The 11,675-nt window shown below is 61.8% G+C and overlaps 1 protein-coding gene across 1 annotated transcript; it reads left to right on the top strand.

Moving 5' to 3' along the window:
• Positions 1-7,842: 7,842 nt before the first annotated feature.
• LOC112971119 (myosin light chain kinase, smooth muscle-like) lies at positions 7,843-11,675 on the top strand. The gene is made up of 10 exons (XM_026076215.1): positions 7,843-7,867; positions 8,310-8,400; positions 8,547-8,750; positions 9,060-9,277; positions 9,783-9,906; positions 9,980-10,132; positions 10,360-10,480; positions 10,574-10,664; positions 11,081-11,218; positions 11,455-11,675. The coding sequence occupies exons 1-10, from the start codon at positions 7,852-7,854 to the stop codon at positions 11,673-11,675; spliced, it is 1,377 nt and encodes a 458-aa protein (XP_025932000.1). The 5' UTR covers positions 7,843-7,851.

Genomic DNA, 11,675 nt, shown 5'->3' with positions numbered 1-11,675 from the left:
CCCAGCTCGCCCTGCGCAGCTCCCGCCGTTACGGGACGGATCCGCGTCGCCCGGTGTGCTGAGCGCGGACCGCGTGGGCAGCGCTGGCGCTGTGGGGGAGCGCATGCATCTTGCCCCACATCAGTTCTCCTTCCAGCCCTGCCTGCTGCTCCCCGGGGGGAACGTGGGCTCCATCTTGCTTCCCAAGCGAAGGAGCAAGCCAGAGAGCAAAGTTGATGGGCTTTTCCAAGCGTTTTCCTCTCGGATTTTTTCCCCCAACGCCTCTGGTCTTGCCGCCAGCGCTGATAACGCTCCTCGCGGACGGCCTTGCTCACCGCTCTGTGGTTATTACAAAATCCACGCTCTCGGCGTCACGGGTTTTAAGCCTGGCAAGCGTGTAACGCAACAACGTGTATTTTGGGGATGAGGAGACCCAGCAGCACTGCCCTAACGGCAAAAAAGCCTCCGCAGGAAGGCAGGAGGCTTGGACTTTCTGGGGAGGAAGCGAGGAGCAGGCTGGGCCCAGGCCTCGAATCGGGGCCRTGTGTAAATTTGGGAAGAACAGGGTGGTGAGCAATGCAGGGAGWCAGGCTGGGAAGTCTGCTGAAGCTTTCTGAATCACATTCTGCTATTAAAAAAAGAGGTTTTTTTGGGGGGGCTAATAAACTGTAAAATCACAGGCGCATGCTTTTTAAGATTTCATTTCAGCAGTTCCAACTCCTCCCCCCAAAGTAGTCTACCAGTGTATCAAAATATGTTAAAAAAATTAAAAATAAAAAAATAAGGGAGGGGGGACAGACTGAACAAAGCAGTGTACCCGTTCCCTTCCTAGAGCTCCTGCAGAAACCCCTCTCTTTGCTTCCCTTCCCAGCATTCGGGGGGACAATTCAGAGGAGGATGTTTAACCGGTTCACTGCGAATTAAAATCTCTCTGAGCGATGAGGCAATATTGCCCCCGGCTTTTGCTGGTATCTCCTTGGGGCCGTGTCGGACGCAGGTGTGCCGTAAACGTGAGAGAAACGCGCTGTTGGTGTGACCGTCCCTCTGTTCCCCTGCTGCGGCGTCCTGCGGGGCACCGCAGCGTCGGAGCCGCGCGGATGGCTCACCCGGGGCCAGGGCAGCCCAGCCCTGCRCGAGCTGGGAGCTGCAACCGGGCCGGCAGCCAGCGAGAAGCCCGGACTTGCCCCGGTGTGCGGCGGGGTGGTGGCGATGGCCTGACACTGCGCCGGGGCGGGAGAGAGCGCAGGAGAAAACCCGAGAGCGCGCTCAGGCAGGAGGCGAAGCCGGACGTAGAGCCTCCGGCCTCACGGCTTGGGCCGAGATATTGGCCGAGGTGAAGCCCACAGTGCCTCCTGGAGGGCCACAGCACGTCCTCGAGAGGGTTTTGTCCCTGTCCCCAACCGCAGCATTAAAATCTGGGCAGCTGGTCGGGATCTGCAAAGGGGACATGATGGAGGCAGGTCCACGGGTCCCCTGGGATGCCCTTAGGTGGTCACAGCCGCTCTTCACCTCTCCTCTGCACCCCTTGAGCCGATGTTAAGTGATCGGGTGCCAGTCCGTCCCTACAAGCCCGAGGGCCCCCTTCTTTCGGGGGATTTTCGCCTGTGGAGGATGAGTTTGGCAGCTGTGGCAGCAGCAACTCGAGGACACCAGCCCAGAGCCCCAAACTAGTGCGGATGGCGCTGGATTCCCCGGGCGCCTCATCAATTGGTCTCACCCTGCTTGCACCGATGACCAGACCAAGRCCAAGCCCCAAAGCATGTCCTCACCTTGCCCAACCGAGCCGGGTTGGCCACGCACCGGTCTTCTCCCCACTTCGTGTTATTCAGAGGGTCAGTCCAGCCGGAGCCCTGCTGGTGACGGTCACCTTGGACCCCGGGGGCAGGTTGCAGCAAGAACCCACCTGCCTTGTCCTCCTCTAGGTCTTCTTCCCTGTGGGTTTAGGGTGCTGCCTGGAGCTTGCTACTGCTCAGAGCCAAACGTGGGTTGAGGACACTTTGCGATTCGCAGGACCATTGGGAATGGCGTGGGGCGTTCAAAGCGCACGCGTATCCTTAAGCACGCGAGCCGTCCTGGCACAGCTAAGCCACGCACGCGCTCAGTGCAAGCAAAGCTCCCGTCCCTCTGTCACTACGTGGCRAGGGACAGTGAAGCTCTCCCAGGTTGCCGTTGCCCCGTGGAATTATTTTTGGCCCTTGTGATCAGAGCGACTGCTCGGGGCGGAGAAGCCCCTGCGGTAACGGAGGGGGCTCTCCCAGCCATTGCGCTTGGCTTTTATTAGCCGGCAACCTTTGTAGCGTGACCGTCCGCGGCGGGAGGCCTGTGAACCCGCTCCCGAGTCCCGTGCGAGCTCGGTGCATATGCACGAGCCATGCCTCATCCCCTGTTTCAATCCTGGGTTGCAAATGTCTTTGGGTTTGATTTTTAAAGGCTCCTGCTAGCTACAAGCCTCCCTCCTCAGGGAGGCCAAGCAAAGTCAGGGGAAACAGGATTTGGGGCCGTGCACCAAAAAGGTTAAARTTCAAAGCTGGCTCAGCTGGGCTCAAGTCTCCTCTCATTCCTAGCAGCCCCTGAGGTTGCTGTAACACAAGGATTTTAGGCAAAGATTATTTGCGTGTTTGCTCCATGCAGTACGAAGGTGCTGTCAGTCCCGTGCTCGTCTCCTTTGCTTTTTCGAGGCCAGAGGAGCGGAGGTAGCTCAAGGTCCATCTGCCCCGGGAGCAGCCGGTGCCGGGTGTAACAGCAAGGGGTTGTGTTTCGTAGCTCCGGAACAATTTTTCTCRCGTGTATTTGGGTGTTTCCTGAACTTTTTAGCCTCGCGGCAGGGGTTTTCGTGACCGGCCAGGTGCCTTTTTGTTCCTGGCGGGCAGAGGCCCCTTGCTCCYCCACATACCAGCATTTTGGGGACATTGGATGTTGTCTGCACGACCCCAATCTTGCAGAGCTACAGGTCCCAGCTACCTCCTGCTGCACAGACCTGAAGCCCATGAGATGYTCCTCCAGCGTCTACTGGATTTAAGCCCGGGCATGAGCTGAGCAGGGCCCACTCGGACTTCAAGGAAAGCCGAGCTTTCCGGCAGCGTGCCGGCACACGGCTTTTGCCAGCCTGGTGCCTTGCCCCCATCCAGCTGTGCTGCACGTGCAAACATCTGGCGCAGCGCTGCCGGGGGGCCAGGACGGGACCGGTGGGGCCCAGCCGGGCTGCTGGGGCCGCGCCAGGGCACAGGCCCCGCCCACAACCCCCCCGAGCGCGGGCTTGGCCCCGCCCACTAGCCGTGCGCTGGCCTGGCCCCGCCCATGGCCGGTGCGGAAGGAGCTGGCCCCGCCCACAGTCTTTTGCCTGGTGCCTGGCCCCGCCCCCAGGCAGTGCACAATGCCCCGGCCCTGCCCACAACCATTGCACAAGAGGGGGCCCTGCCCACATGGGAGAGCACCTGCTCCTGGCCACGCCCCCTGGCCCATGTGACCCCGCCCCAATTGTCCCACACATGGATGTAGCCCCACCCACCACAGGTGTGCAAAGGGGTCAGGCCCCGCCCACAGCCAGGATCCCCTCCCCCACCCCGGCCACCTGAGCTGGGTCCCCGCAGGGCCCCTGTGTCCCCTGGGTGCCCCTGTGTCCCCTGGGTGTCCCTGTGTCCCCACGGGTGTCCCTGTGTTCCCTGGGTGTCCCTGTGTTCCCTGCTGTGGCACCCACGTTCCCTTGTGTTTCCCCATGTGCCCTGTGTCTCTCCGGCTGCCCCCAAGTGTCTTCCCTGTCCCTCCATGTCCCCCCATGTCCCCTGTGAGCCCCAGTGTCCCCCTGGACCCTGTGTGCCCTCGTGTCCCCCCTTGTTTCCCCATGTCCCCGGTGTCCCCCTGTGTCCCCAAGTCCTCCATTTCTTCAAGGTGTCCCCATGCCTTCTGTGCCCCCAAATGTCCCCCATGTGTCCTCCATATGTCCCCATATGTCCCCCATGTGTCCCCATGCCCTCTGTGCCCCCTATATGTGCTCCATGTGTCCCCATGCCCTCTGTGCCTTCCATATGTCCCCATATGTCCCCCATGTGTCCCTATGCCATCTGTGCCCCCGTATGTCCCCCATATGTCCTCCATATGTCCCCATATGTCCCCCATGTGTCCCCATGCCCTCTGTGCCCCCTATATGTGCTCCATGTGTCCCCATGCCCTCTGTGCCTTCCATATGTCCCCATATGTCCCCCATGTGTCCCTATGCCATCTGTGCCCCCGTATGTCCCCCATATGTCCTCCATATGTCCCCATATGTCCCCCATGTGTCCCCATGCCCTCTGTGCCCCCTATATGTGCTCCATGTGTCCCCATGCCCTCTGTGCCTTCCATATGTCCCCATATGTCCCCCATGTGTCCCTATGCCATCTGTGCCCCCATACGTCCCCATATGTCCTCCATATGTCCCCATGCCCTCTGTGCACACAGGCTGTGAAAGCGCCACCTGCTCTGGGGCAAGGTCCGTAGTGGAGGTGTTTTTCCAGCCCTTTTTCCCCGAATTCCCACTTTGAAAGACGACCCAGCATCCCGCGCGGTGCCACAGCCCAGATCCCGGTTCCCTGATGCCGAAGGTCTCCGGCTGCAGGAGCCCAGATCCTTTTGCCCCTCCCCCCCCCTCCGCTTCCACCTCCCCCCGCGGACCGGGCCATCTTGATCGGATTCTTGATTTAATTACTAAAACTCCTCATTTTCCTCCTACCCAAACCCACCGGTCACACAAGGGACAGAGTACAACCGCCGTCCCCTCCGGATGAGGCTGGAAGCAACCACATCAAGCACACAGCCACACTGGTGTCCTGCACAGGACCAGGGCATGGGCTGGGCTCGGGATGTCCCCGTGCTGGGACCAGGAGCATGTGGTCGGGCTGGAGGACATCCCCATGGTGGGAGCAGGGGCATGTGGTTGGGCTCGAGGACATTCCCATGGTGGGTCCAGGAGCACGTGGTCGGGCTGGAGGACATCCCCATGGTGGGTCCAGGGGCATGGCCTGGGCTTGGAGATGTCCCCCTGGTGGGACTGGGGCACTGCGCTGGGCTCAGAGGTGTTCCCACAGTGGGACCAGGGGCACTGGGCTGGGTTCAGGGCTGTCCCCATGGTGGGACCAGGGGCACGGGGCCAGGCTCGGGAACATCCCTGCAGTGGGACCAGGGACAGGGCGTCGGGCTCGGGGTTGTCCCTGTCATGGGATCAGGGTCATGGGCTGGGCTCGAGGACATCCCCATGGTGGGACCAGGGGCATGGGCCGGATTCGGGGACGTCTCCGTGGTGGGACCAGGGGCATGGGGCCGGATTCGGGGACGTCTCCGTGGTGGGACCAGGTGCACGGGACTGGGCTTGGAGATGTCCCCATGGTGGAACCAGGGGCACAGGCCAAGCTCAGAGGTGTCCCCACAGTGGGACCAGGGGCAGGGGCCGGGCTCGGGGACATCCCCGCGGTGGCAGCAGCCGCTCGCAGGCTCCCACCAGGTCCAGAGGCCGCGGCAGAGGCCGGAGCGTGCGTTTTGGTGCGGACCACGGGGCGATCCCTCCCTTCTCCCACCCTTCCCCATTTCCTCAGCTGGGTCCCTGCTGCCCCCCGCCACCCCCCACCCTGTTGTCCCCAGCGTCCCGTGCAACGGTTGATATCCCGCCGGGGCGCCACCGAGCGGAGCCACCGCCACCGCCACCGCCGTCCGTCCCCAGGTGCCGGGGCAGGTCCTGGACTTTGGGCCGCGCGGCGGGAGCGGCTGCCTGCGCTGGCAAAGTCCCAGGTGGCCTCGGAGCGAGCGCCGTGACCCCCCCCCCCACCGGCGCCGGCAGGTAACCGTGCCCTCGGCTCCCACCGCGGACGCAACGGCCTCCGCTGCCGTCCCCTGCACCAGCCCCGCCGGTCTGGTGGCACTTTTGGGGCAAATCGCGGTTATTCCGGTTTTAAGGGGGGGGAAACTGAGGCACGGCAACGTGCTTGGCGCTAGACGGGCTGCAGGACCCAGGCGTCTGGCTCGCTCAGGCGCTGTCCATTCCAGAGGTCTCAGGAGCAGCCCGGGAGAGGCTGGAAAACCCTGGAGCCAGCAGAGGAGATGCTGCCAAATGCTGGCACTGGGCATTTTTGCCGTCCCCGGGCTCAGAGGCGGGGGGAATTTTGCAGCCCCCCCCCGCCCTTTCCCATTCATCTGCCGCTCCGTTGCAAAACCCTTCGGCTCCCCGTGCCTGGCACAGAGCAGAGCTCGCCGTGGGGGCAGCCGGGGCCGAGGCAGGGTCTGCCGGGAGAGCGATTGCTCCCGCGGGATGCCGGCTGCAGGTGGAGCTTGGAAATAGGGAGAGCAGGTGGAAGTACTCAGCCGCGGCGCGGGAACCCACCCCTGGGTGGGGAGGACGAGGTGGGGGCTGCGCCGCCTGCGGCTGGCCCAGAGCACAAAAGCGGAGGTGTCCATAACACCCTACTCCTGAGCAGCTCTGAATCCACATGGGAAGGGTGATATGGATACCAGGACCCTGCCCTTCCTGGTGCAGGGCTGAGAGCTTTGCTGCTGTTTTCCTGTGCCGTGTAATGAGGTGGGTCTGGTCTCTGCAGACCCCTGTGTGCTTTCAGCTGGGCTGTGTCTCCAGCCGAGACCTGCCCATCGTGGACCCAAATCCCAGCTCAGACCTTGGGTGATGCCCAACAGGGTGTCAGGTGGTTGGGACCAGGCCTGCGGTGATGGGCACTGGCTCAGGGAGGGCCGTGGAGGTTGCGTGGCCGCTGGCCAGCTCGGCAGCACTGTCTGCGCCAGGAGATGTTTATCCCCATGCCTGGAAACTGGACAAGGGGAAATGCTCCATTGTGCCCGGGAAGGAAAGGGAGGAGAGCGCGAGGGCTCTTCCCCGCACCACTGCTCCGGCGCGGGAGAGATGCTCCTGGCTGCGTCCTCATCACYAGGCGGGCTCTCGGTCCGGGAGGAGTCCCCATCTGGACCACATGTCCGCAGGGATTCCTTATGCCGGTGTCTCCCTTTCCTCTCCAGCTCACTCAGGACTCCAGTGTCTAAGTAGTGGCCTGGCAGGACGTGAAGGATCAGGGACCTGCTGGTGGCCTGGGACAGGACCGGACGGCAGCAGGTCAGCACTGCGGCTTGTCACTCGGGCACCTCTGCCCAGCACCCTTGGGCATTGCTGCCCTGCGCTCTGGCCTCTGCCCACTTCTCATGGGCAGATTGGGGAGGGGACGCGCACAAGGAAACAGCTCCTTTGCCCTAGGAATACAGCTCTTTCCTGGGGATTTCCTGGCTGATGCAAGAAGAGGCATGAGGAAGGCTGTGGCTTCTTTCCAGGAGCAGCAGCTCCTCTGGCCAGAGACTTTTCCTATCTGAGGGAAAAGGGTTGCTTTAAACTTGCTTCCCACCTCTTCAAACTGTGTGGACTCGGCCCTGCGTATCTGCTAGGTCTCTTGGGGTCCATCAAGATGTCACCATTTGCAGGATGGGGAGATCAAGTGAGGTTGGTGGAGGAAGGTGCTTGTGGTCTCCTGCCTCCGTGGTGGAGGTATGGAGAAAGCACGGGGCTCTGCAGGAGCTGGGGCTGAGGTGCCGAGCCGGAGCCGGCAAAGCATAGGGACACACCAAGCAGGCGATGCCGCTGGCCTGGCACCAACACCCCGGCTGCGAGGCGGCATAGCTGGTGCCTCCAGGCATGGTGAACTGCCAAGGCCGCTCCAGGGCTGTGCAGCTCCTACAAGTCCGGCACTGCATGCTTGTCCTTGTGTCTTCCCTTTGCAGAGCCCAGGGAGCAGTTGGAGCAGTTACCCTGGGAGCCTCCTGGCTGCCAGGAGCCCCAGGATCAGGTTCTGCATCGGTCCTGACTGTCACCCCTGGCCCAGCACCCAGTGAGGAGCCAGCAGCACCACAATGTCCCAGCCAGAAGGTACGACTGAGCCCCCAGTCTGCCCCAGGACAGATGCCGCCCACACATAGGGACCTTACTGCTGGTCCAACCTCCAACTTGGTGCTGATCTCCTGTCCTGACCCATTTAATGCTCCGGCTTGGGCCCTGTAGCCCCTTTGCTCAAACTCTTCACTGCCTCGAATCTTTCCGAAAGGCATTTCTCACCACAAACCACTGAAACGCCGTGACTGCAGGGTGCACGGCTGCTCCGGGGGCACGTGCCGCAGGAGCACCCCATCCCTCCGAGTGCCACCCGCAGCGTGCAGGGAGAGCAATGAGACCTGAGGGAAGTGGCACAGATATATCAAAGGGGATAGAGAAATGAGGACCGGGAAGCAAAGGCAGCCGGTTTCAGCTGTGTGTGGCTTGGGCTCAGCTCCCTGCAGGATCTGTGCCCAGGCCACCTCTCTCTCCTTCCCAGCAGGTGAGGAGGCTTTTGAATACTGCAATGTTACCATCAACAGCCAGGAGAAGGTTTTGGATGTGTACACCCAGCTGGAGAAGCTTGGAGAGTAAGTTGGGGTTGCTGCATCTCCATTCCCCCCGAAATGCCAGTGCTGGGCTCCATGGGGCAGGGCTCCCAGCCTAGCTCTCACACCAGGCGGGACGCAGGATGGTTGTGATGGCTCCCCCATCCCTTGTGCTTGTCCCATCCCAGGGGGAAGTTTGGGATGGTGTACAGGCTGCAGGAAAAGGCCACTGGGAAGATCCGGGCTGGGAAGTATTTCCGGACGCGGACACCCAAAGAGAGGCAGGCGGCTCAGGCAGAGGTGGAGCTCATGAACCTGCTGCATCACCCACGTCTCGTGCAGTGTTTTGCTGCCTTCCAGAGCCCCAAGGAGCTGGTGATGGTGATGGAGTAGTGAGTAGGGGAGAAAGCTGAGCGTGGGGTTGGCAGAGCCACCTCTGGGCCCTGCTGTGGGTGCTGGGTGCAACAAGGAGGAACATCTAAGGTGGGAAGAAGCCTCTGCACCTGGGGCCCTGGCTCAGGGGGTAACATGGATCGGGAGCCTGCAGATCTTGGGGGACACAGGCTCTTCAAGAAGCACCCAAGAGGGCAACCCACAAGAGGGAGCCCACAGGGCTCCCCAGTGGGGTTTCACCTCTCTGGAGGCTGGCAGACCCCAGCAGAGGCCCCGAGATCTTGACCCAGCCCTGTCTGCTCCCCCAGCATCGCAGGCGGGGAGCTCTTTGAACGTATTGTGGATGACAACTTTGAGCACACAGAGCCCAGCAGCATCCAGTACATGCGGCAGATCCTGGAGGGGCTCCAGTACATGCACAGCCAGGACATTGTCCACCTGGACCTCAAACCCGAGAACATTGTCTGCGTCAGCCCAAGCAGCCACTGGCTCAAGATCATTGACTTTGGCCTGGCGCAGAAACTGGGTGAGCATGGGGAAATACCTGGGCGAGCAGGGCAGGGACTGCCACCATCACAGACCTGCTGCAGGGCTCAATCCAGCAAGACCAGCAGACACTTAGATGCTTCCTGCATCCTCCTGCATGTGCCTCTAGGATGTGCAGCCCTGTAGTACTGGATCAGGGCCCTTCCTGGTGATCACGGGATGAGCCAGGAAAACCTGTCTGTCACCTGCCCTTCCTCTGAGGTGGGCAGTCCCAAGCCCATGGGCCTGGCTCTGAGTGCTCAGCACCCAGAGGTGCCCTAGGAGAGCACCAAGACCTGCAGTGGACACTGGGTGGGGGCAGTTCCACCTGGACACCAGGGCTACATCTCCCTCTGGCCCAGGCAGAGCTGGCAAGGCCACTGCCAGCCGCTGGCAGCGTGGCCAAGGCACATGGACTGCTGGGGTTGAGCTGGGCTGCCCCAGGGAGATCCCAGCTGGGGAGGGACCTCTGGAGACCTGTCCCAAGGTCTCTGTCTTCTCTGCAGCTCCAGGCACCCCTGTGAAGGTGCTGCACGGGACCCCCGAGTTTATGGCTCCAGAAGTGGTCTCCTTTGAGCCTGTGGGGTTCACCACGGACATGTGGAGCATTGGTGTCATTTGCTATATCCTGTGAGTGGCTTTCTGTGGACAGAGGTTGGGCTGGAGAGGGCTGAGCCACCACTAACATCTGCTGTCACTTCAGGTTGAGTGGAGAGTCCCCTTTCCAGGGGGACAATGACATGGAGACACTAAGCAACATCACAGCTGCCCAGTGGGAGTTTGAGGAGGAGACCTTCTCGGAGATCTCCCAGCAGGCCAAAGACTTCATCAGCCAGCTGCTGCAGAAGGATGCCCGGTAGGACCTGTGGAATGAGTGTGGGGCATATCCCTGTGGTTGGAGATGGAGCTGAGCTGGGTTTTGGGAAGGAGAAGGCCAAGCCTAGGGGCAAGCGTGCCCTGCCATGCTGAATGCAGTGCCTGCACGGCCTCTGCAGACCTGTGCCCAGAGCCGTTCTCTGAGGCTGTGTCAGCCTCCAAGGGCTTGAACACGAAGTCCCCTGAGCTGCCCCGTTTGCCCCCCAGGTGCCGGCTCTCCAGCAAAGAGGCTCTGTTGCACCCCTGGTTGCAGCAGCTGGTACCCAGCAGCGTGAAGGTGCTGTCAAAGGAGAGGATTAAGCAGTTCCTGGCTCGTCGCAAGTGGCAGGTACACGGTGGGGATGTGCTCAGGGTGGGGAGCTGAGGACGTGGGGCTGGGGACTTCTTTGCTGGGACACAGTGTTTCTTCTCTTTGCTCCAGAAAACAGGAAGAGCCCTGCTGGCTCTCAACAGACTGACCCTGCGCTCTCAAAACCTGGACAGGAAAGTGTCGGACACCCAGGATGAGGAAGGTGATGGACCCCGCAAGTGCTGACCCCAATGCGTCTCACCTGCTCTCTCTGCCACTCCCTGGCAGCGTTCTCCACCTTGAATCTGACCTGCCCCAGTGCCACCAAACACCTGGGTCCTGTTTGGGCACGTGCCCAACTGGGTATTTCTACTCTGTGCCCAGCTTTAGTGCCCCAAAGTCCTCTGTGTCCTCATCCTGGAGAGGCAGTCTCTGACGGAGCCTTAGAGTGTGTGTCCGGCTCCACAGTGCTCCRAGCTGCCTTGGCAGCTGCTCCTCCCTGCTGCTCTCTTCCCTAGACCCTGGGGAGGGGATTTGATGCCACCCCTGTGTTGCTGGGATCTGTACCTATTCCTCAGGCAGAGGAGGGWGATTCGAATGCAGCAGGTCCCTCACCCGCTTCTCTGTCTGTCCATCCAGCCGCAGACTGGTGCTGCAGCCCAGAGGAGGACCAAGCCTTTGCACTTCCACCCCAGCAGGGCCCCAGCTTCTCAGAGCCGTTGACAGACCAAGAGGAGGTGGAAGGTGGGAGCATCTGTCTCCAGTGCCGCGTTGAAGGTGAGGTCCTGCCCCTCCAGCAGCAGTGCAGGGTATCAGGACAGCTACAGTTTGGGGTGGGAACAAGCCCCGAGCTGTGCGTGGCACCAGTAACAGCGTGCAACCAGGGAGGCTGCGTGTCCTGCAGAGCCGGCAGTGCCCTGGGGTTGGCTCTCCCCTGCAGAAGCACCCACCGTAGGGGAGCGAGCCACACCCCTGCTTTAAYGCAGCTGCTCTTCCCTGTCACCTCSCTGCAGGTGCCCTTGCTCTGGAGGTCACCTGGCTCCAGGACTGCGCTCCCCTTGAGGACAGTCCCCGTGTCCGCATCAAGCGCGGGGCCGACGGGTGCTGCAGCCTCACCATCTCGGAGCTTGTGCCGGAGGACGCAGGGCAGTACRTGTGCAGGGCTGTCACGGCCGTGGGAGAGGCAGAGACCAGCGCCATGGTGGCTGTGCTCCCCCCGCCCAGGGCCACCTAG

This window comes from Apteryx rowi, unplaced genomic scaffold (assembly GCF_003343035.1).
Source record: "Apteryx rowi isolate R43461 unplaced genomic scaffold, aptRow1 scaffold_428, whole genome shotgun sequence".
NCBI lineage: Eukaryota > Metazoa > Chordata > Aves > Apterygiformes > Apterygidae > Apteryx > Apteryx rowi.
The sequence above is the reverse complement of the archived record's forward strand: the minus strand, read 5'-3'. Positions and strand labels throughout refer to the sequence as shown.